At 48.0% G+C, this 25,600-nt stretch overlaps 2 protein-coding genes across 3 annotated transcripts in view; one reads left to right on the forward strand and one right to left on the reverse strand.

Annotated features, from left to right (window-relative positions):
* LOC119163436 (adenosylhomocysteinase-like 1) overlaps positions 1-15,943 on the reverse strand; it is a 281,699-nt gene extending 265,756 nt beyond the window's left edge. Inside the window, exon 1 of the mRNA XM_075873070.1 lies at positions 15,567-15,943. Within this exon, the coding sequence (XP_075729185.1) occupies positions 15,567-15,695 (129 nt within the window). The 5' untranslated portion in view covers positions 15,696-15,943. The remainder of the gene's footprint in view (positions 1-15,566) is intronic.
* A 107-nt stretch (positions 15,944-16,050) lies between these two features.
* Positions 16,051-24,334, forward strand: LOC119163438 (uncharacterized). Of its 2 annotated transcripts, XM_075873069.1 has the most exons (3): positions 16,051-16,344; positions 17,910-18,907; positions 19,533-24,334. In XM_075873069.1, the coding sequence occupies exons 1-3, from the start codon at positions 16,319-16,321 to the stop codon at positions 20,921-20,923; spliced, it is 2,415 nt and encodes an 804-aa protein (XP_075729184.1). In that variant the 5' UTR covers positions 16,051-16,318; the 3' UTR covers positions 20,924-24,334. The 2 variants fall into 2 exon arrangements, with proteins under 2 accessions (XP_075729184.1, XP_075729183.1); XM_075873068.1 differs by lacking the exon at positions 16,051-16,344 and having other exon boundaries at positions 17,614-18,907.
* The last annotated feature ends 1,266 nt before the right edge of the window (positions 24,335-25,600 follow it).

A 25,600-nucleotide genomic window follows, 5' to 3' on the forward strand; every position in this document is an offset into this window, starting at 1 on the left:
GGACTAGAGTTAGCTGTTCCTCTAGTGTGGAGCTATTGAGTAGGGTCGTCTCCCAGTCCTCTTTGGTGGGGTTGGGAAAGGGGGTTAATTTTGGGTTCATTTGGCAGGCCCGGACCATATGGTAAGTGTTGGCCACTTTCCCACAGTACTGGCACTGCCCACTTATTTTAGGGTCATAATATTTTAGTATGGCTGGACAGAGCAGCGTGTTTGTCGGCGCCGCAGGATGCGCTCCTCCGTTTTCGAGAGTCCCTTCGCTGGTGCGGGATACAAGCGGCGTTGCTCAATGTAGTATTCTTTGATTTCTCGAAACCGTGTTAAAGGTGTGGGATCTTCAGGTCTATCAGGGGAACGGGGAGTTTCCCGGGAAGTAAGCCCGCGGGCCGCTGCATGTGCAGCCTCGTTACCCTGTAGACCCTGATGTCCCGGAGTACATGGAAGACGTTTTGGGGTAGGATCGCGGTTCCTGATGCTGAATTTTAAGTCTATTAGCCAATGGAGAGATTTCTCCTGCAAGATAGCTCTCGCAGGCTCTTCGAGAGTCTGTAACTATTTGATTTGTGTATGGATGGGATACTGCCAGTGCAATGGCCACCTCCTCCGCCTTACTTAAGCTTGTGGCTTTGAAAGTGAGGCCGTCCACCTGCGTTCCTTGATGTATTACCGCCGCCGTGTTGTATCCCCTAGATGACGGCCTATAAATTCCTTCCATTCCTTCCATTCCTATAAATTGAACCGTATACCTGTACTTTACCTATACGACTTCCAGCAACTGTTTTAAGTCTCGAAATACATTAAGCAGTAAATATTTTAGCGATTCAAAGGAGATTATCAATAAACTTGGGTACTGCTATGCGTTTCGATTCTGCGGCTTTCACAGTAATCTCACTGAAAAAGTTTATGCCTAAATCTATTTCATGCTCGTACACATAAATACGTGTTTTGGGAATACCCGGAATACCAGCTTTCGGCTGGGCGGAGCCTATACGCGCCACGACATTGCTACAAGTGCCTCGGTATGTCGACGTCACCTAGCTGTTGACCATAGCCTCCTAGCTTTCCCTTGCCTGCCGGATGAACGCGAAACGCCAGTCATCTATGGCGGCGCTGCCTACGTAGGAGTAAGGGTCTTTGCACTTGGCCTTTAAGATCGGCAATTTTGGCGTTTGGTATACTAATTTCAGAGGTTATGCCTTATATCTAAGGAGTTGCTTGTTGAATGACGGTGTCACTTACGTAGGGTAATTATAACTTTATTAACGTCTTTTTAAAATTTTTTACGTTATTTTTGTTGCATATAAGCTCCAAAAACGTAAAAACTTTTTTTTGAAAACACCCCTACTTAGGTGGCGCCACCACCATAGTTCCGATGACGGCCGCTTTCCAAGTGACCGCCGATAATCCGGCAGGCAAGGGAAATCTATAGGAGGCTATGCTGTTAACAAACATGGAATAGGTCTATAGCCCGGCGTCTTGTTTGCGCCGGCCATCAGGGGCTTACCACACTCTCGTTACGCGACACCACGCGCAGCGAGCTTTTTTTAGGTCCAACAAGACACCCGAGCCCAGACAACAACAACAACAAAAAATCTGCGACCGAGACGCGACGGCGCGGTTCTGCGTCCGTGAGGCAACCGACCATTCCAACCAGTATACGTATTACAATAACATACAGCACACAACGCGATATGCGAATCGGCGCACGTACGCGCTCCATGGACGACGACTGCGTCAAACGTCCGGCGGCAGCACACGCTATATATACGGCTCTGTGAGGAGGTATAAATGTAATAAATGCGCATTTTCAAAACGCCGCTGGCCGTCAAATGGCCGCTTCGAGTCGTACAGCTACGCGGCAAGTGTGCCCTCACACGATTGGCATGCAAGGCGTCGGCTCTGGCGAAACATTTATTAGAGTCCATGCGGCGCGCAATAGACCATACAGAACTTGGGGAAATTCTGGCGGAACAAGACGAAAACTTTATTTTGAGGGACGGGAGCATGTTGGTTGGGCCCCACTGCTTCGGACTATATATCTACAGTGGTGTTGCCTCAAAGAGATTTCAATGTATCTGGATTTCGGTCACACTGCCAAGAGACGTGACAGAATGTTGGCAAACGGGCGCACCACAAACAAGAGGCAGGGTACAACGTGGGATATCTTTTGCTGGGCCGCGATGAATTTTAAAAGAATCCCGTCTGCACCTTGCGGAGGTATAGTGTTTTGTAGATTGGAACATCAAGTCTAAAAATTCGTCCTGTCTGTTGCAGAAAAAAAGTGGAAATTTAAGGAACGAAGAGTAAAACAGCGCTAAAGACGGCACGAGAAAACGACACAGACGTCGTATCAGCGCCGTGTCTGTGCATGTGTTCTTTTCATCCCCTCTTTAGAGCAGTTTTGCACCAACCGGCCGAATAAAGCACACTGCTAAAGCAAGCTTAAGGGTTCGTTTGTCTTTGTTAGACACAACAGTAATGAAGACTAACAGAAAACGGTGCCAAGGAGAGTATCGGCGTTGTTATTAACAGTAATTGTAATGCACGTGCGAAGAAATAAAAGTGGACGAAAAGATAATTTGCCGCTGGCGGGTACTCAACCTGCGAGTCTCAAATAACGCGCCCGATGCTCCACCAACTAAGCTACAGCGGCGATCATCCCCCGTACACTTTATGGGGCATTTATGTACATTTAAACCTGGAAGTGCGTCGCTAGTAGCCAATATGGTCCTTTTCCTGCCTGGTGGGCAGAAAAAGAGAGTTCCACATTCGTCGGCATGTACAGCAGCTATGCACGACCGAGGTGGACTATAGCCGCCATGTGCATGCGGCGCTGAAGAAACGATAGGCACATCGTACCTTGCAGCCACATGCATCGATTCGATCTGCTATATAGCGTAGATTGAATCGATGTTTCAATGCGACGGGCACGTTCGTCACAGCAGTTATAGAACAGACTACATCGAACATATGCCCTCGCACACTGCTGTCACCACCACTGCCATTCAAACAGATTGAGGCCACATCAATAAAGAAAAGTGCTTCTGCACAGGCTCCATACTACGCGTGATAACCGTCATCGTCGTCAACCTAGTTCATCTCTCTATTCCAGAGACCACCAATTACTTGTCTTGCGCAAGACTTCGAGATGCACGGCTGCAAGCCTCCTGACCTCACCGTCCGACAGCCCGTTGCGCAGGCATCCATTATCGGACTATGAAGAGAGCAGCCAGCGACCACATGTCTTACCACCATCCCTTCGTGCACCCGCTCCTCGCTTCGTTCTATTCATGCCGATAAGATGATCTGCGGCCACGGTGGCTACAACCATTTGCGCAATAATACAAACCATTGTTTTGCTGTGAATTGACGTTACAAGCCAAGATTTTCCGTTTCGTCGAGCACTGCACTCACCCTTAGCATCTTGCCTCTCGAAGTGCCTCTGTCATTCTTCTGCAAATTAAATTCAACGAGAAAACAGGCCAGGAAAAGCATAGCGAACATTATATGTTGTATTTAACTGCAGTGCATAGTGTAGTAATTGTGACGCATATCGAAAGGTACTGAAGAGGACGGAAATATTAATATGTGGGGTTTAACGTTCCCAAACCACAATGTGATTATGAGAAACGCCGTATATAGTGGAAGGCTCCGAAAATTTTGACCACCTGGAGTCCTTGAACGTGCACCCTAATATGAGCACACGGGATTACATCACCCTCGCCTTCATCGAAAACGCAGCCGCCGCTGCCGGGATTCGATCCCGCGACCTGCCGCGGCGGTCGTGACCACCGACCACCGTAGCGAAGTGAGGACGAAAAGAACTCTCTCCGTCTGTGATGATGATGTGCGCTGTTTATTGGCACAATGGACAGTTATGGCCAAAGAGCACAATGTAAGGCAACACGTCATGTGTGTCGTGCGTCTCCACCTCCATTTCTTACGTCTGTAAACAGGATTCAAAACCGAAACCTTCGACTTACGCGTAATTCGAAGATGGTAAACAGCTTCTACGTCTGTCGAGATAACGTGCCTTTTTCATCGTTCCCTTTAATTCACTTCAACTGGCGCCATAATTAGTACAATACAGTAAACGACAACAATCAATAAAAGAAAACGAAAGGCTTCACAGGCTGCGGGCACCTTTTCGATCCAATTGAAATGCAAGTTTCAGAAATAATTGTTGCAGTAATTTTATCCTTTGGTTGGGATTACATTAGATTATAGTGACAAGGAGGGGGGGGGGGTCGCTTTGCTGTGTTTGCGTACACAGTGGAAAGAAAAAGATTACCTCGCTATTATTATTTCCGGCTCTGAGCCCATCTTATGGCATGACCACTCGGCCGTGCAGTATTTTCATTCATTATTTTCGACTTGCTTTTATAAACTTAATTTCCATGGGAGGTTTTTACATCCACATCCCACTAACTCAAAAGATCCAGCCGCCCGGTTCTTGGCCGACCCCGCTTTGTGGGCGAGTGCCAGAAGTGAGAGAATCGTCATCGTCATCACGTCCGCTTGTGGCGCGCTAACGAAGACGATAGTTCCAAAAGTTGCGAGCGTGAGGGAAGCAAGGAAAAATAATAATAAAATAATAAAAGGCATCAGCACGACGCCGTTCGGCTGACACGGACTATTGGCGTTTCCCCCGCAATCGAGAGCCTTGATGGCCGCTTAGGATCGAGAGATCCGAAAGGTCGTCACGGCTTTCCCCGCCTTCCCTCTGCGCGGTCACGGCGCATACAGTAAACACACAGGCAAGCAGACAGGCTTGATATACGGCTCTCGGCTGCAGCTAGCGACGAAGACGGTTCTTCAAGGAGACGCGGGAACTCGCAGCCAGTCCTCCGATGCGTTAGAGTACCGTGTTCACGCCGATGTAAGCACACGCCGAGACTCGCTCGAGGCGTCTTGCGCACGAATAAGACGGCGTTCTGGGAGAGAGCTGTCTCATTCAAGGCGGCTACAGGGACGGTAAAAGCAGGAGCAGAAACGTGCACCGAAAAGGCCTACCTAATACAAACAACGCGATATACCACGTGACGGGATGTCACTGACTAACCCTTTCATAGCTAACACGTCATAGATGATGAGGCGCCTCTGGCAAAGACAGCTTTAACTATGAAACCATCGTACCCAAAGTGTTTATCTTGTGGATATTACGTTTATCTTGCGGATTTTACCATCGCTAAACATTATGTCGGCAATTCGGCACGTTAGTTAACGGTTGCTGCCTTTTTTTTCATACCTTTATTTTACACTTTACATATATTTAGCAGCGGCTAGGGTATATTAACTTACTAGTCGATGTTAGTAACGGCAATGCTTGTAACAGCAACTGCCCTTGCCGTTAATAAATGCAGGGTAGCAACATATGTGACAAGCGCTTAATATCTGAAGTTAGTTTTTTCAAAGAGCTTAGCATTCCACCTTCATCGAAATACGCCCCGCCGTGGTGGTCTAGTGGCTAAGGTACTCGGCTGCTGACCCGCAGGTCGCGGGATCAAATCCAGGCTGCGGCGGCTGCATTTCCGATGGAGGCGGAAATGTTGTAGGCCCGTGTACTCAGATTTGGGTGCACGTTAAAGAACCCCAGGTGGTCGAAATTTCCGGAGCCCTCCACTACGGCGTCTCTCATAATCATATGGTGGTTTTGGGACGTTAAACACCACAAATCAATCAGTCAATCATCGAAATACGACCGCCGCGGCCGAGATTGAATCCTCGACGTTTCGGATACACCCCCGCGGTGGACAGATTCATAAAACACAAAATAACTGCATTTTAGCCATCCATAGAGCGCTCTAACAGAATAAAAAAAAAGGGGGGGGGGAAGGGGGGATATGCAGTATTTTGACAAGCGACAAGGCCGTCCACATCTCAGGTGGACGCCACTGTAGCGTTCGAACCGAAATGAAAAGTGACGTTTAGTACAAAATTCGAAAATTATTGTTCTATTTGTCGAGAAGACGGTTACACGTCACAAAACTGAAATTTTTCTCGTCAAATACAGGAATCGTTCTAGTTTTATACGTAGTTTTTAGACACTACGCGTGCACTACAGATGTGTTCACCGATGTGCTCACCGTTACAAAATAACGGCACGTCAAGTGCAAAGAGTGAAGACAGGATAATGTTCACGTGTCGTTGATATTGTTGCCATAGAACGGTGTCTTTATTTACGCTGCATTTTCAATTTAAAAAAAACCTACGTTAAAATGAGTGCTTCTTCCGTTATTAGTTACTCCTGTTAATTGTCTGCGTTTTCTAGCACTAGGTTTTTTTTTTTTCGATCATGCGTATATGTGTCAACTTGCCCGAAATCTTGTTCTTACGTCGCCGAGTCGTCTCCACACTGAGCGCGCGCGGGCGCTTTGAAGCAGAACTTGATGCACGGTGCTGTCGCAAAGGGAGTTGCACTTTTTTGTGTGTGCGAAGCTCGCATCGTCAAATACAAACAAAAAAAGGCGAGCTGTCGACGTTCGCTATCGTCGCAGACGTTGGCACGCCCGAAAAAAACAACAACCCCACGTAGTACGTTGTCGGTATTCGTCGGCGTGCGCGCGGTTATACACACAACGCCCATCCTGCCAACCGGTGCAGAAGACTGCGCTTCGTTTGCCATCGTGCACGGGACGCTTTCCGGCGAATTCGCGTCGCCACCTCGTGAGGTTAGCGAACGCGAGAAGATCTGCTCCATCGCCCTTTGAAAACACTCAAATCGAAATATAGTTGGTACTGATCCATTGATTATGCGGGACTCGCTCTCTTGATTTCGAGCCGACCGGTTGTGCCCCCGCGATCTCGGACGACAGCGCAGCTATGGCCGACTGGGCTCGCCCTACTACGCCATCTCCTGACGCCGACAAGAGCTCTCGCCGAGTGGTGCCCCGTCCTCGGACTCCTGCGACCGTGTTTCCATCTTTCCTATCTTCTCCTTACTTCCCGATGTCGCTCTCTTGCACCACCCTCTCTCATTCCCCCTCTCTCTATCTATATACCTTTTAATCCTTCATTTCCCCCCACCCCTCGTGAGCTACCGTGGAGGTGTCCTCCCCCTGAGAGACAGTTACGGGGCTCACTTTTCTCTTCTCTTCATTTGAGAATCACTTCCCATTGGTTATGAAGCACAAACACCGGATCGTCCCACCACGCATGCACGTTCGAGGAAAACAGCAGTGAATACGCAGAGGCCACAGCAACGTTCAGTGGCGCAGCTATGGGGTCAATAGTTCTAGTGCACTGTATACAGTCAGAATGGGGTGCTGTGAGGTGTATACACGCGCCTCCTCCCCACCCTTTGTGTATATGGGTGGGGAGGAGTGTATACACCTCCTCCGATTCCCTGAAGTCGAAAGGATGTAAGGAAGTCGGCGCATCGTCCCGTCATCTCTCTTGGCCCGTCTCTTTCGTGCGCCACAAGTTTTCATCGAAATTCTTAAATTTCGTATGTGTGCTCACCCGCGCACGCAACATGATGCTCGTGGTCATTGAAGCGGTGCCAACGGTGCACCGACGCAAAGCCAAACAGTGACGTAAGTACTGTTCCGAGTACTGGTACTCGAAAAAAACCAATTTCACGTTTGCCGTTGCTACAGAGTAGGCTCATGACCCCCTTCAACCATTTCCGCCGTGCTGCAAGTCATACTGAGAGCCACCGTGCAGAATTCAATATCGTTATATTCAATTGCCAGGTAGTTCTGAAATGTTTCTATCCAACGATGATGAGGCGCATTTGACGAATATATAGGCCCATCTGTGGAAACATTGGCGAGCCTGTATAGATAGGTATACGGAACAAAATATGAAATAATGCCAAGAACTTGAAGGACACTTTGTAAATCCCAAAGCGTGTTCGGAGAAAGCCTGCGGCCATTTCCCTGACTACGCCGTCTCTAATTATTTTTTTTTACACTCTGTCAGCAATCACGTGATAGCTGTGGCCTTTCCCCTTACACTCTTTCAGTTTCCCACGGCATGTAAGAAAGGGGGTTTCTGCTCCACTAAAATCGCCTGCTATTTGTTAGGGCTAACAGTTGTCATCTTTATTTTTAGGGGGCCGCTGGCGAGCACACAGTTTTACCCATTGTAGCGCTCAGCAGTTTTCATGATGGACCGTGAACAGAGGTGTAAGCAGAAACCTTATTCCAAAAAAAAAAAGGGGGGGGGGGGGCGGGAAACACGTGTTCGGTGTGCCACCTCCTGGCTACGCCACTGACGGTGACTAAATGACATACCGTGACCACAGGAGAAGACGCCGACACCCCTAAGTCGCTCCACGCCGAAAATTCAATCGGCCGAAATACATAATGTGCCGAATCGTGTGGAGATGGCACAGCACTTCCCTTCCTCCACCTGTCCTTTGAATCCCCGTCCACGCGCTCCAATAACGCGCCGAGACGTGTCCCACCCGGGAACACTGTCCATATACCGTTCGTATAATGCACCTTAATTGAAGGTTGCGCCCCGCCGCGGTGGCCTAGTGGCTAAGGTACTCGGCTGCTGACCCGCAGGTCGCGGGATCGAATCCCGGCTGCGGCGGCTGCATTTCCGGTGGCGGTGGAAATGTTGTAGGCCCGTGTGCTCTGAATTGGGTGCGCGTTAAAGAACCCCAGGTGGTCGAAATTTCCGGAGCCCTCCACTACGGCGTCTCTCATAATCATATGGTGGTTTTGGGACGTTAAAACACACATATCAATCAATCAATGAATCAATCGAAGGTTGCGTCTATCTATTTCAGCACCAACTCATTCGATTGGGCTGAAACTCCCGGAGGCAGAAATTTCGTTCGATATCCCTCCGACTCCTGTTCAGGCGGCCCGCACGTCACATTCGAAGAAAATTGTCGAAGGGCTCGTTTTTTAGTCGTCAAGCACAACATTAATGAGAACTAAAAATCAACTAAGCCAAGGATAGCATGGGGCATAAAATGTAATGAAAGTGTGAAGAAAGAAAAGTGGACGAAAAACAAAACTTACCACTAGAAGGGAGCGAACCTGCGACCTTCGAATAACGCGTTCGATGCTCTGCCAATCGACCTTTATAGCGGCAGTCATCCGTTTGTCCGCTTTATTAGGTATATATGAACGTGCACTTAAACCTGATAGTGTTAGTCAGTGCCGCTGCTCAGCGCCGATATCACAATCCCTACTAGCAATATCCCGAATGCTTTTCCTTGATATCACTGTCATTTAGTCTTCATGAATGCTAAGAGGGAATGGGCAATTTATTCCAGTCAGATACAGACCACTGACATTGTATCCTAGAGAAAGCAGTAAACATACCACGTGATTCGAGAAAACAAAAAAGAAGAAGGGAAGTCAGGGTCGGTGTAGGAGCAAAAGCGAGATAATTTCTTAAGCGCTGTGAAAACGCGCCGGCTTGTACGAGAGAAATTCGTCACGATACCGTTAATCTCAGAAGATAAAATGCCTCGCAGCTTACTATCCTGCATGAAAGCTCCCAAAAATGTCGCTATATCTTTTATTCATTCTCTTTCGACAGGGTATTCAAAATATAGAGCACCGAAAGAAGTTTCGCGAACAAAAAAGTTTTTTTTTTTTTTTAGCGAAAAGGTACTAGCTTTCGCAGGCACACGTATACGTCATGCCTGGTTACCCCGAAGTATAAGTAAGCGTATGGAATTCAGGCGTGAATAAAACATGAAGTTACGCAAAGGAGCGGAGACGCGTTAGCTGCAAGCGTGTGTCACGACGATCGCATGGCGACGTCTGCTGTCACTAAGCACTCTTTTTATGGAAGGTCACCATATAAAATGACGCTGCTTTCCCTCTGCCAAGGAGTAACGGTGTCTTCGCAAATGTCCTTGCAAATACAGTTGTCGGCGAGCTTAACACGAACGCTTCGTATCGTCTCCTAGAACAGTACGACGCTAGCGCCGCGTAGCTTTGGGTTTCGTTGCCAGGATGTTACCCATGCATGCAGGCATACTATCCAAGCAACACGAGGTACCATCTCGGCAACAGCACCCATGGAGAGCTTCGCGCCTGGCATCTCTGCAAGTAGTCCAGGTCACGCGTCGGACCGTTCCTGTTAAGCCTGCTGACGGCTGTGTACGTATGCAATGTGTGGAAAGCGTCGCTGCGCCCATACACAGACATCTACATCACCAACGTATCTCACGTCCACTTGAATTTATCGACAAGGGAGTTTTCAACTTGGTTCTCTAAGCTATCAGATTCTAGGCATGTCCCCCAGCGTGGATGTGAGACAGAAGTTTAGAATCTACATTCTACGTCTAGCAGAAATCTAATTTCAATACTTTCTTTTCTTGAGAGAGAGAGAGAGAGAGAGAGAGGAAGGAGGAGCTTCGTAGGAGCTCTCAGTAAAGCCTCCTTCACCAATGGCCCTCACCACCATGGTTTACAATACAAAGTACTGCTTGTGCATCACTTGGTGATGTACAGTATACTCACGGATTCAAACGCGCAATCATTTTTTTTTTTTTAGTATGACGACTGGTCTGCACAACTACTCTAGATAACCGTGTCATGCCGCTGTGAATCTGGTCTAGACTAGATGGTGACCTCGACATAAAAAAAAATAATGGTAATGGGGGCTCTGGTGGACGCGTTCGAATCGAAATTACGCCCATGTGACGCGAACTGAAAACGGTCGAAACGAAAATGTGTGAGTTACTTCGCTCAAAATTGACCCGTTTTCAATCGCGTGTTTTGTTTTGTTTTAAATAAAAAACGGTCAGCAACTAGTCGTTGTTTTTTTCCTCTGCACACGGCTCGTACCCAAAGGAGGGGATTGGCCGATTATAAGGAGAATTTGCCCGATAATTTCTGCATTTCTTCATTGCTAAAAACTTTAGTTATTTAATTATAATTTGAAGTGCCAATTGCGAATTTGAAGAAAAAAGTTGAGGAAAATAAAAATAGCGAGGCCACACTTTCGCGAGAAAATCGTTTAGTCCAGCCCTAGTCACAGCGAAAGCTGGACGAGCGGCCTTTCAGAGCCTTCTTTTTTTTTAACACTGTTCGGGTAGCTGCAACAATCACATTTGCAGGGTACCCACTACGCCATTACTCATTGTGTAGTAGACAGGCATTCGTTGTTTGTTTTCTTGTTTCCTTAAATGCATAGCTCATACCCGCTCAGGGGGATTCGGCCACGAACTATACCATCCTTCGTCATTTTTCGGAGAAGCGTGGTATACCACGCTTGCAAGGAACTTCGCGCAATTTTGTGTGTGTGTGTGCTGTGGCTGACGAAGGTGAAAAATTTATACCAGAAGTTTTTGTAATCCCCACAATCGCCCCGCAGTATAGGTATGCGCAAGATCAAGCTTTTGTAAAGGGTTTGCAGCATTCGTTGCACAATTCGCATTGTGTGACACCCGGTTGTTCCTTTGCTGTTCTAAAAACGCTTTATGACTCATATTAACGCGCCGCTTTTCCCGACATCACGCCTGCCTGAGGTATTGCGAAGGAGTTCCAAGCACCAGCTTGGCCCAGTAGTAGATAACTGGGCTGGCACACAGGACCCGGGTTCGAATCCCATTGTGTCCTTACTGTCTTTTTTTTTATTTCGTGCTATTTATTTTATTTACAGATACTGCTGTCTCGATACACGAGACATAGCAGGAGTGGGTACATTAGGAAAAGGAACGAACATACATTAAGCAATACCAAAGAAACATACAAAGCATTTAAAACATTACAAAATATGGTTAGGCAGTTCTTTCAAAAACAGTTCAATTGGTTTTTCGCGTAGGGAACCAGCTAGGTTGTTCCTTCGCTAAAAAAACGCTATAGTGGTTACCTATAGTGGTTACGCTATATGCTATAGTGGTTACCGACAACTGCGGCGTCAGAAAACTATACGGCGCGCAAGCAACCCGTGTTGTGGTCTCATAACAGCTTTCGCTCTAAAAAAAAGAAAGCCGTTGGAGCATTTTCGCCAATTTCAGGTTTATTCTAGAGTGCCCCATGGGCCTAGTATTTTCTGCAGCAAAAAAAAAAAAAAAAAAAAAACGTGTGTGCCGTATTTCGGACAGTCGAGCAACAGGTCATAACCATTCTCGTCGTCATGGCCGCACGAACACGCTGACGATGGTGCACGCTATCAAAGCCCATTCACAGATGAGCATTCGCGTATCGACATTACAGTACTCACGGACTAAATCTTTACTCCACGAGTACTGTATTTCTGATATGCGAATTCTCATTTGTGAACGAGCTTCGATCGGCAACGTGTAGCTCCGCCTTTCTTCAATAAAATTAGTCCCGCACGAGAAGCTTTAAAAGAATGCTCGAGTGGAAATAATGTCCCGGAAGTGAAGCCGGACCTTTGTCATCTCACTACGGGCACGACAAAACGTTAGCCGACAGCAAAGAAAAAATAGTGATTCTCTCGCAATCCATACGAGTTGATTTGATTTATTTGTGGGGTTTAACGTCCCAAAACCACCGTATGATTATGAGAGACGCCGTAGTGGAGGGCTTCGGAAATTTATACCACCTGGGGTTCTTTAGCGTGCACTCAAATCTGAGCACGTGGGCCTACGACGCTTCCGCCTCTATCGGAAATGCAGCCGCCGCAGCCGCGATTCGATCCCGCGACCTGCGGGTGAGCAGCCGAGTACCTTAGCCACTAGAATACCAAGGCGGGGCATCCCAGCGAGTTCTAAAACGGCTAAGTGTCCCATACAGATACTGCTGAATGTGCCTCCTTATGTTGTTACTGGTTACCTTTCTTTAATTATTATAATTATTGAAATGTCAACAAATTAAGGAGTTGTTGCAGCCATTTCTTGGCGGCGGAGGCGACCCTCTTTCAATTTGTGCTAGGAGATTGAAATATAGTCTTGCGTTCGGTGTATTTTCGAGTTCTCGTTTTAGAGCAGCCAGCTGCAGAAACCTCGAAGTCTTCGCATATTGTATCAGAGATCACGCTGCCAATACTGATCCCGTTGCGATACTGTCGTGGGGAAGAGCAACCTCTTATTTTACAATTGATCTAGCACTTTTGTTAGTAAGACAAAAACACTTTACCTTTTCACACGAAAATGTCATGTCTTAGTATGGGGCAAATGTTTGCGTCACAGCTGCCGCATAGAAGCTTCGTTGAACTCACAAACTTCGTTCACCATTCTCGATCTCATGCCTGCGAATTTGCTGGCTTCACCCAAAATCACACTACCCGATCGTCTACCATCCTCGAGTGGGCTATCCCTTTCCCTTTGATCGCACTGTAACCATGACAACGCGCCGGCGCTCCTACTCCCAGTGTGCCTTGTAACACGGTCCCTATAAGTCCGCCACATAAACGCTAATGGACCACCGGCGAACTGCGGGCACGTAATGCAACGTTACGTAAGGCAACCGCACTTCAAGCTGTCAGACACGCTTCTAGCGTAATTGCCAACAGCGCAAAAATAAATAAATAGAATCCACAGATAGCCACCAGCCAAGCTAAGTGCGCATGTTCGTCAAATCCTTCGCACTGTGCCTTTGTTGCTCTTTTGCACGTTTCCGATATATTCGTTTTCTTCCCTTTATCTAGTCTACAAATATGGATGGAAAACGGAAAGAACCGCACTGCCTCCTTCCATTACGCAAACGAGGTACAAGCACAGTTTTATTAAGCAATTAAGGAATAAAAATCTGTACCTTGAAAACTAAAATAGCTATAAAGAGTTATAACAAAGGTCCATTTCACGACGATAGTTATAGTGCGAGAACAAAACGACGACACAGAGACAAGAAGGACACGAAAGACACTTGTCTCTGTGTCATCGTTTTTTTTTCTCGCGCTATAACTATCGTCATGCCATACCAACTAGCCCAAGCTGCCACACTGCTAAGTTCCATTTCACATTATGTTTTAGTTCAATGAACGCTAAACAGGAGCATAATGTCGGCTGTGTGTTGTTTAATTATTGCGAAAGACTTCCGACAGCGCTATGTGTGTTTTTTAAATACCCTTGCGAGTCCCGCCACAACACGGACTCTTGAGTTTACGGTGGCGCCATCCGAGCTCCCTTCGTGCAACAGGTTTAACTCAGATTCAACCTGCAATCTGACAGGACGTCGCTCGTAGAGCAACAACGTTCCCGTTTTAGCAACTGATCGAATCTGCCAATTAGCGGCCTCAGGGCAGCTTCTGATCGTCGCGTGCTTCGTCGGAGGAGTTTCGGCAACATGACGCTGGCTTCTGTCGTACTTCACTTTCATTAGTGAAGAAATTGAGTCTTGGGTATATTTTACGAAAAGGGCGTGTGCAATAATCAAATACGTTAACCTGAGTTGTGCTGCTGCACGGTCGAATGCTCTAACGCAATTCTACGAATGTATGAATATATTTGTAGTGAAAAGAACAAGTGCCCAGCGGAAGCCCGTGCCAGGCACATCTGAGCGCTCTTACATTGCGCAGGTGGTACGGCCTTGTGCATTCATTGCCCTCGAATTTTATTGCCGCGTGCAAAACATCGGCAATCTTTCAGGAAACGGTCGCAAATCGAAAACACCGTCGTAGACGACACACCAATAAAGCGCCTGGCGCGGCTACGTTTCCCACCCGTACATTATTGCAGACAGCTTTTTTTTTTTTTTATACGAGGGGGCGGGGAAACAAAACACTAACAGGGAGCGCCGTGGCGAACATTCGACGCATCCCACTTTTGCAACATGTCGCGACTGGTACGATAAAAGTTGAAGAAAAAGCTAAAGTTTACATGGCGCAATAGACGGGTGTAGAAATAGAAAGCGCAAGAAGGAGCCGGCAGTTTGAGCAACAGCTTTTTTTATTACGTGTCAAGGGGGTGTCGCAACTTGATCATCCGATGGAGGGTGAAAAATACCAGATACAAAAAAGAAATTGATGCGCACAATCTTCTCGCTCGTGGGAACAAAGGAATAAATTATCTCACCATGTCTCGGCGACTCGCTAATGCATCTCCAGCAGCGTCTCAACCTCGCACCCCCTCGTCTTTATCTACAACGTGGTGATGTCGAGGAGCCTTTTCTCACAGGCGCACTCGGTTTCAAAGCGGGCCGCAGACTTAGACGTCGTTGTGCAAGAAACACACTGGCGTACCCTATTTCAAAGTGACCGCAATCAGACGGGATGCAATGCAGGCCGCTTCGTATGGCTCATAGGAACGGCGGCCAACACGCCGCGTACCATACGCACGCAATTCCGATGAAAAGCATCACGCACTGGGGCCAGGCACCTCGACACACACACACCACACAAGTTTTCGCGAACAGGCCAGCCGCGCTTTATAAAGGCGGTTGTCATTCATACTTCCTGACGGGTTTTTGACGCATCGCTACGTTGCACGCATCGCAAAACGAGTGGGGGAGTTGAAACTGCGGCGAAACCACACTGCCGCCCGTCAAAGGAACGCGCTCGTCACTGGCCCAGAAACCTGGGAGCCACGGACTTATGACGGACGGCGAAATACAAACGCACAACACACACACACACGTTGAAGGACCAGCGAGCGAGCGTGCAAGGCTGCTTCACGGCGGCCGCAGCGCACGTTGTCCGAGTTTCCAACCAGCAACGCTCCGTCGGGGGCACCGACGGTTGCTTACCCTGGGTTTGCTCGTACCGTCGATGGCCTTACGGTCCCTGATGTAGGGTGAACCAGCCTGCTTGGAAAGCAGGCCGGCCGAATCTTGGAGCTCCACTTCGAAGCGAGTTGACTCCACGACGTCGGCCATGTTGCGTCGGTTTTTTTTTTTCGCTCCTCCAGAACGAGTCCGGTCAGCCGGCTTTACGGGATGTTTCCTGGCGCGCACGAAACTTGGGTTCACACGGCGGAGAAAAGCGCGAGGTTTCGCGCTGCAAGGTTAATGACCGCTTCTGGGGTCCTCACTGGCCTGGTCAAAGCTCGGGAGGTCCACCATCGCACTGCAACGACCGGTGCTCCGCAAAATGCGCTCGCCTCCGACGCGACGAAAGGGAGAAATAGAAAAAAAAAAAAGGTGGTCTGGCCTCTCATCCTCGCTCATTCATTTCTCTCTCCGCCACGCCTCTTCGCCTTTTTTCGAACCTCCTCACCTGCGCCTCCACTTTCTCTCCCCTACCATAGAAAGCCGCTGCTGCCGCCGCATGCGAGCGTGCGTTGTTTCCTGTCTTGTTTTAAAAATTAGCGTTCCCAGCAGAGAAACACACCAAAAGATAGCCAACGGAACTGATCCGATTCTCAGCGTTAACGTTTAGAGAAGCGTAGAACGTGTTGACGGCTCTCGGATGCACAGCAAGTCGCTTTTCAACTTGGGCGAGTGCCGATAATGCCCTTTGTTCGGGCCTGAGCGTCGCTTCACCGTCTGCAACGGTTCGGATGTGTTGCTCCCGAAGGTGTCAGCGGTAAGCACTTCCTACTCCTTGTGACTCAAGCTTAGCAGTTTGTTATCTCAAGTTGTTACGGTGTCTATTGTGCTCAACGTAACTATAGCGGCGATCACTGCTTGCTTGGTTCAAGTCGCCGGTAAGTTTTGTGATCCGCCATTAATACCAAAGTCATAGTCAACAGTACCGGTGTTTGCGACTCGTAGCGACTTATTCGCAGAGCTGGTTTGAAGTAGTAGCTTCAATACTGATAAAGTAGAAGTCGTGGATAGTTGAATAGGCTTTTCATATTTGTCAGTTGAAGTAAACGTCACCTGTTAGCATCATTGCCGCGATGCGTCAAAAGGAAACGTTTTGACAGCCGTGTAACCCGCGATCAAATGCAATAAAATCACGTCCTTGTACGTCAGCAAAAGTTACTTGTGACATGAAGTAAACCGTGAGAGATAAAAGTTGTCTCTTCAATTTAAAGCAACCCCACCGTGGGTGACCATGTGGTGTTCATCGTATCAAAGCGTCAGCGTGTTTCTGTAGACATCATTTGTTGTGTTTTGCATTCCCCGATATCCGCATTTTCATGCCGTTTGGTGATCTGGGTTACGTTGATCGTTCGCTACGCTTTGAATAAAAACGGCGTACAAAACGAGATCTCCTGCGTCCTACGGTTTCTCGTAACCATGGCAACACCATCATTCTCCCGTGGCTTGGCTTCCCTGCTAACCGAGGGTCAGTAAATCCCCGTCGGTGCGTTGCACGACTTCGTTATCCGTTTCGTGTATTCACCTTGCTCTAAATCGGGAGTTTCATTATGTTTTTGTGTTTATTCTTCACTGCGTGGAGTTAATTCAGAGCAAATGCTGCTCGTTTGCTTCCGTCAGATGTCGCGCCGGGGTGAAGACTCCTACGTGCTCCGACTCGTCCCTAGGCCTAATTAATAACTGTGCGAACAAGTGCCGTCGGGTTCCCCCAATCGTTGCGTCAATGTACACTGCCGCCGCCACCGGCTCCTCCGCCCGTTATATTTTTGTTTCGTTCTGTCGTTAAGACTGTCAGCTTTGACTGTTTACTCGTAATTTGCCTTCCCCAATATTATCGAACCGCTAGTCGCTTCGCACTGATCGCTAGTGCCCGATAGCCGATTCGTTATCACACCCCGTCGTGTCGACGAAACCGTGCTCGACTATGCAATCGGCACCCTTGCCAGAAATGTGCCGCAGTGCGATAGTCAAGGTACGCTTACGAAGCTTGCGCTGACTTGTTTTTCGTTCGTTTTTGTTTCGCCGGACTGTGGACGGTGTCATCCGATGCGCATGCTAGTCTCATCAGCACCTCTGCCCTCCTGCGATCGCTTAGATTGCGCTCGCTACGAGAGTGTTAGTTCACTGCAACCTGATGCGAGACCGACGCTTGCGTCACGCTTCTATGTAGTGGCACTATGTAGTAGTTCGCCGCCATCGAGTGATCGAACATTTCCAGCATGACGGGGAACGATCGCAGTGTCTAAGGGAAGGGCCCCAAATGGCGCCTCGCGCGGGCTTTGCCAGCGGCAGTGTCATGAACTTCGCCGAAAACGCCCATTGCAGCTTCGTAATGCACAAACTGAGGCAGCAGCAGGAGAGGGGGCGCTTCTGCGATGTCGTCTTGCACGTGGACGGCCGCCAGTATCGGGCGCACCGCAGCGTTCTGGCCGCCAGCAGCCCGTATTTCGACTCTATCCTGAGAATGCAGAAAGTGGCAGTGGAGCACCTCAGCATCTCCTGCCGAAACCAGTCCGCCTTCCAGTCGTTCCTGCGGTACATGTACTCTGGCTGCGTCAGCGTCCACCGGGGTAACGTCGCCGAACTTCTGCAGCTCTCCAACCACTTTCTCGTCTTCAAGCTGAAAAACTACTGCGCCGAATACCTGGAGCACAACCTCAATCTGGCCAACTGCCTCACCATCCGTGAGATGGCAGAAGCCAACAATGTTCCTACGCTGCTCAAGGCTGTGGCAAGTTTCGTAAGTGAGAACGTGGAAGACGTCCTCAATGACCCCAGGCTACTCCGTCTCGACAGGGAGCGGTTCGTGGCCTTCATCTCCGATAGAAGGCTCTGTCTGCCGCAAGGTGCTCCACTGCTCAACCTAGTCACGCGCTGGGTCTCACACGACCTGGAAGAGCGAGAAGGCTGGCTTCGTCTCCTCCTCACGTATGTTGACTGGGCAGTTGTTGACCAGAACACGTTGTCTCAGTGCCTAAGCCGCGACCCTGTGTTTAAGCTCAGTCGTCGGTGCCTCCATTTTCTGCTCGAGACGCTAGACAGTAACATGGTGGAGGCACCCAAGTGCAGTAGTGTGGAGAAGCGGGAACAGCTGCGGCTGGAGTTCTCGCAGGGGCCCGAGAGTGACTGGGAGAGTTTCATGAACCTTGCCGTCTCTGCAGCCATCGAAGCTCTGTGCGCGGAGATGTCGGGGGAGGCACGGGGCTCGCCTGGTGCTCTGAGGTCGGCCGCGGAGGAAGAGGACGACGAGGACACGCTGTCCTCAGATGACTGTGGCGAGCTGCTGGACGAAGATGACGGCAGTGAGAACACGCTGGGGATGGGTGAGTGGTTCCCGTGCTATGCAATTGTGTGTATTCTTTGATCACTCTAGCATTTGCTCGCACACACTGTTTGAAAGACAACAGGAAACAAAAGGACTCATTCTTGAGAAGCGCGATAGAGACTCAGGTGCCTGTCCCGTGTGTATTCTTCTGCACTTCTTAAGGATGAACAGTTTCCAACGAAGCCTAATAGCTCTGCTGCAACAAAACAACATGCAAAACACATTTTGCTTCTTGTGAGCAGCAAGTTATCTTTTTTCCACAAGGAAGTGCACTGGCAGGTTATGTAGAAGACTTATAATACCAGTAGCATTCACAACACTTGCCGCCATAGTACACTGACTATCACCACCAAGCATGACATTGCAGGCTTAGTACAAATCCTAACAAGTCGCAAAATGCAGCAATGTTAGTGTACCACTTAAACTTAATGCAAGTAAAGTATGCATTACAGAAGGCAAAAAGTAGTCTAGGACTTGTCTAGAGCAGTAATTAATTATTGCATCACCGCTTATGCAAGTGTCATTGACTGCACTGCTGCAGCCAATTGCATAGAGAGGTGCCATAACTGCATCTGCTATTATGATTTTATTATATCCTCCTTCTCTGGTTGCTTTAACTACAGGGGGAGACAAGATCCACCTTCGTCAACAGCAGGCAGCTGTTGATGACGAGAACAGCACGGAAGGCGAGAGCGATGAAAAACACCACATTCTCCGAAACCTGCTAGTTGGGAAGAAAGATGCAGAAGCTGCAAAGACCTCCGAGCCCGAGGCCACTACGGACGACTCGAGTAATGGACAAACACCAAAGCTGTCATCCTCCGTTTGGAAAGCAGGTGTCAAGTGCGAGCACTGCAGCTACGTCAGCTACGGCGCGGCCAGACTGGAACAGCACGTCGCCAAGGCACACGGCAAGGGCAAGACGTATGCCTGTCCCCTGTGCACATACACGTGCAAGTGGAATCGCGAGTATTACACCCACATGAAGCACCATTTCAGCAGCAACGGCGAGGGGCCGTTCCAGTGTGACTCTTGCGCGTACAAGTGCGAGCGGATACAGCTGCTACTCCTACACCGGATGAGGCACACGGACGAGAGGCCGTACCAGTGCGGCGTCTGCGACTACCGGTGTCGGCAGAAGACCAACCTGGTGGCCCACATGCGCTGTCACACCGGTGAGCGTCCGTTCGCGTGCGACCTGTGCGGCCGTGCCTTCGCACTCAAGTGCACTCTAGAACAGCACCTGCAAAGCCACCGTGACGACCGACCTTATCTCTGTGATGTGTGTGGCTTCACGGCCAAGTACCAGTCCCACCTGCTCTCCCATAGACGCCTGCACACTGGAAATGTCTTTCGTTGCCAGTTTGCCGGTTGCACGTACGTCTCTCCGAAACGCAGCCAGCTGGAAGCCCACATGCGGACGCACACGGCGGTGCGGTCGCACGTGTGCGCTGTGTGTGGGCGTGCCTTCATTGAGCGCAGCCACCTCGTTCGGCATGAGCGGATACACCTCGATGACAAGCCGTTCAAGTGTCTGGAGTGTGACTACACCAGCTCGCGGCGCGATAAGCTCAAGGAGCACCACGAGAAACACCACGGCGAGAACGCCACAGCTAAGGCTCCCTACAGACCTCGCAAGACATCTAGTAGTGCAGGGCAGATGTTGGTCGACTCGGTGCAACTCGGCCTCGACGACACCTATGTTTCGACGGACTCACAGCTGGATCCTACAGACCCCGACGATCGTTACCTCGTAGTTCAGATGCAGGCATCGGGGCTCTCACTGTCCCAGATCCAGGCCCTCCAGTCACACTCCAGTCTGGACGACTCGTCTAGCATGATGTTTGTGGACCAACAGGGTTCGCTCCTAGATGCACAATTGGGGGACCTCAGTGTGGAGAATCCTGAGGAAATTTTGTCGGTGACTTTGAACGAACCTCTGAACTCCTCTTCCGAGATTAGTGCCGCTTCCTCGGAACTCAGTAATGTGAATCCGTTCATGACATTCTTTTAATTTATTTCATAAGAACTAAAACAAGCTTCTCATGCATCATTGAGTTGTTTCAAGCAAGTGTGTTGTCCGAGAATGCAGACATGTTCATGTTTTCCAAGTGTTTATATTATAATCTATTTCCAGAGTAGCATTCAGGTGAAGGTGGTGTGCTGTGTGTGCGCATTATTTCATCTTTATTGTATGCAAGGTTCACAACATGAATCTAACAGTAGTTAGACAAGTGTAAATATGTTCTATAAATGCACGCAGGTACTAGTTCCTGTAAAGGCGGCGTCATTCAATGCAACCACTGTGTATGCTGCCACCTATTTTCCTTGTGCCAAGATCTCTGGCGGTTGGTAAACACCCATAGGCGTGTGCACGAGGGGGGTAGAGAGGATGGCACGCACCCTAGTAACATGACGGGGTGGATGCAAAGCTAGCCCCATACATTGACATAATAGAGAGTGATAGCCGAGCGGGCCCAGGGGCAAGTGAAGCACAAGACGACAGGAAGAATAGCCGAGCGAGTGCTCCCTCTACTTGTTTCAGCGGAGTGCACTGCTGTGCCATCTGTTGAACACTGTTGAAGCTATACTGTCGATCGAGCAGAGGCTTTGCTTGGAGAATGCTCGCATGCTGGTAAAGGAGCGAGTGAGTGGCTCGTTTAGCATGTCGTGCATGCGCACTTTCAGTCACTGCTTATTCGCCCAGTCGCTTGGCTATTACTCTCTGATAGATTGACGGGTGCTGCGACGAGGGGCAGGAGTCGGCTCTATACATTGACATAATAGGGAAGGGGGCACTGCGACTAACCCCCAACCCTGCGCGTGCCTATGTGCACACCAGTTTGGCGCGTTGAGCATCCCAACTTGTGTGGTTTCTGAACCGATTGTTGATGCCACAAGCTTTCTAAGGGTAGAGAGTTTGTAACTCTGTTGATGCTAGTCCCAGTGCTCATTATCATTGTCACCCATGCACATCTTCTCGGAATTCTTCCTGGACAACCAAGGACAGCTGTTTGTGTGTAGACTGACTACCCTAGCTCCTTTATATGCACAATCAGTGTTGCATCTTTATTAGTGTGTGAACTAGTTTAGTAATGATGATCTCGTACTCTTTAACTGGTGTCTGCTCGACCAATGAAGCATCACTTTTATTGTATTTATTGTCAATATGATTGATGCAGTGAAATCGTCGTAGATGGTATTCAGACGGTTGACATTATGAAAAGCCTTCACTGGTTAATGCATTGACATGGATGGGTGTTCTAAAAGTAACTGCTCAGAGGTTTGTAATTGTAGTGTGGTTTTTAATGGGAAGATGCCAGTGAATAACAGTACTCTACCAAGTTTGATGTGCTGACACTTCAAAGATGCAATTTAGAACATAGTCTACCATTAGATACAGTTGTGTTGGTTGCCACACGTGCAAATAGTCACTTTCATAAAATGAAGAGACAGTAACGGGATCAACATAAAAAAACTACACAGTCTCCTGCTAAAAGAAACCATGTGTAGATGCGAAGCAGCGAGCGCTATTGCTTGCACTGGTGATGGTGTTGATGCTGGCGGTAAACACGGCGTTGCGCGGAAGAGAAACCTGGGGAGGTGCAAAGCACGCAGTGATGGATCGGTGTTCCCTACTAAAACATGCCAATCGCTGCTAATGGGCAAAGAGAAACAGAGAACCGCAGTCTGCTTTTTAGTTAACGCGCACGCTGCGAATTTTTATTCTTCAACAACGCACAGGAGAAATCTCCCACCGACAAGGTCAAGACCCGGGGACTGTGTAACGAAGTGGCCAGTGAAGGATTGTGTAGTGTCTTTTCTAAACAAACTCGCCAGCAGACACTGCCTGCGTGGACATTGTAAGAGAAGGTAGGGGGAGGGGATGCGAATTCACAATTGGAGTGTAAACGCAACAGGGAGGGATGCCTAGAGAGTGAGGGGTGAGCGAGGGTAAGCAAGCATGCGCTGTTGGGGCTGAGAAAGGGGGGGAAAGGTGCATGCGCAGTAAGGGGGGTCATGCCACACTCCGAATCGAACTCAGTTTAATATGCTTAGCATCTAACAAATTGTTTGAAATAGGATTAGTATGAACGTACACCTGACACCCACGGAATTGCTGTGGAAGTTTAAAAAATGGTTAGGTTTGGAATGTCTTTGGCGAGCTAGTTTTGGGTCTACTTGGTCGGAAGCTTCCGATTCTGGCCTGGCCGCATGACGTCGGGCTTGCTGTGCCCTGACGCAAATTTTTGGCTCTCCAGGCGTTGCCCGCATGTTGCATTTGATTTCAGCTGCTGTAGCCTGGTGCACTGTGCCTGCATCTTTGAATTTGGGAGGCCAGAATTCTCGCTGAGCCATTGCAGTCACATATGCAGATGAGGTAGCTACATGGGCTGCCGAAAATCTTGTCCTAGTAGCACCCCTCTAACTGCAAAACAAGATTAGAGGTGTTTTGCAAGTGACAATCCTATCTATTCTCACTGCCTCATAAGCTTCCAACGGGACAGCATTGAAGAGCTCTTTTTGCAGGAATTCTGGCGTCGGCGGTCTTGGTAGTGAGCAAAAAAAAAAATCTTGTGCGTTGACGAAAAGTCAAGAAAGATGCAAATCAAATAAAAAAAATTTAAGCCTCGGTGAGGACAGAACCTGTTTTTGTTTTTTTTTTACAAGCCGGTGTTCTACCAAACAGTTACCCGTCTGCTTGGGTATATTGTGAAAACTTCCTCTGCTTGGAAATGCAGTGAAAGTAACTTTCATGTTTTACAAACACACGCGTCCTGTATACATGCTTTACAATAAAATGCATAATATCGCAGTAACGTGCGGTACAAGTGTAGATTGCCGTCGAGCATCAAAACATATGATTATCATAATGACTTCTTCGTTTTTCAAGCAGGCACACACATTACTGCGCCTATTCCCTCAAGGCACATTGCGGGTGCATTGCAAGTTCAAAAGTATTTCGTTTGCATAATTGCTCGTGGTTTGCCAGAATGCCAAAAAAACTTGGAGATTACCAAAGTTGAACCGTCTGATCTCTCTACAGTGGAACCCTGCAATTATTTTCAAGGCCGGTAAATGCTTTGCATACAAACTAGTTGAACACAATGTTATTATAGACTCCATTCCAACTTTTTGTCTGGGCTGTCAAAACATTTGCATATTTGCGAGGTTCCACTGTAGCAGGCATGAATTCTGTACTGTTGAGTTTTCCCAAGGGTGTGTGTCATCACATTTCAGTTCTTCGGAGAAGCTTTTGCATCCTTTTGTCATTAAGTGAACATGTGTTTTAGCGTGTGGACTCTTGCTTGACAAGTGCCAATGGGTAAATTATTTGATGAAGACTTGTGACAGACTCGACAAAGTTATGCTGCCACTGCTTTGGTGCAGTCAAATAACAATAAAAGGTTAATGATGAAATGGACACATGGTTCTGGTCTTTATTAATATCACCGACTTTATAAATCTCGGAGCTTCCATATGAAACTGTGCGATGGAAGTTATTAATGAACAGACCTGGATGATACAAGTGTACAACTGAGTACAGACCTGCTCAGATAACCGAGAAAATGCAAGTCATAGTTGGTCTTGGGTTTTTATGCAGAGAGATGAGACCTTGTAATCAGCATTTCTGTTTCAGCCATCTTTCATGAATTGGCACTGTTAGCTAAAGCTAATGTGTACTAGGCACAGCTCTGCAACAACTGAACGTATCACATGACTTGGCTAGCACTCATAGTGATCACTAGATGCGACTGATGTGTATGGTTTGACATCAACCTTTATAGGGAGGTTTCACACTGTCTGCAATATTCTCATTTTAACAGCAACGTGGTGGAGGAACGCTTGAGTACAGTTTACTTTGGACACCGGTGTAAAGCATTTTTGGTCATTTGTATTGCTTATGTCAAACCCAATCCACAGTGGCAAAGTTCCTGGTAAACCATGCTGTTTTGGTTTACAATACATTTCTCTTTTCGTAGACGCTTGCCCTTCAGAATTGTAAATATGGCTGGTGTGAATGGTCGGAAACACCTTGTGAAGACTCGCCAAATTGTTCTATATACAAAGCACTTGTGATCATAACTTTGATATCAAAATGTGAAGGAATCGAAATTTTTCCCTTGGAACACTTAGCAGATTTACAAGAACCTCTAAGTAAACTGCAAGATTAAAATATATTTGGTGGTGATAAAAATGTTAGTTTTATAAGAGATTATGCAAACATATGCCAAGGCACAATTGTAAATATGCCAACAGTCACGGTTGCAAAACTGAAGTTCCGACCAGGTTTCAACACCAAAATTTATGCAGTTTCCTGGTTAATGTTATAATTGACTGCTATCTCCATATTTTACAAATCATTGTGGAATCAAAACTAATTTTACGTCACCTGGTCAGACAGAACCTCTTATAAGTGGATGATAGGGAAGTTTTAGTTGACCCACCGTTAAACTAAATTATCGCAGCGCAGCTACCGATTCTTTCGTTAAGGAACTGTCGTCGAGAAATTCATGACGAAATGTCATTTTTGTAAGCAGTCGTTTGAGAGTTAATATTCACACATGAGAATTGCAGCCAATGTGAGCACACTTCCATTTCTTAAATTTTGTTTTGCACTTACCGCAAGCCTGTTATTTGCTCACTGAACACGTTGGTTGCGAGGAATACTAGACCCTGTGAGGAAAAA

The sequence above is a fragment of the Rhipicephalus microplus genome, chromosome 9 (assembly GCF_043290135.1).
Source record: "Rhipicephalus microplus isolate Deutch F79 chromosome 9, USDA_Rmic, whole genome shotgun sequence".
Lineage (NCBI taxonomy): Eukaryota > Metazoa > Arthropoda > Arachnida > Ixodida > Ixodidae > Rhipicephalus > Rhipicephalus microplus.

Bases quoted from the DNA above. Each gene is read 5' to 3' on its own strand.
- LOC119163438 (XM_075873068.1), top strand. From the start codon at position 17,845: ATGGCGCCTCGCGCGGGCTTTGCCAGCGGCAGTGTCATGAACTTCGCC. The intron at 18,908-19,532 runs GTGAGTGGTTCC...CTTTAACTACAG, and splicing joins TGAGAACACGCTGGGGATGG to GGGGAGACAAGATCCACCTT.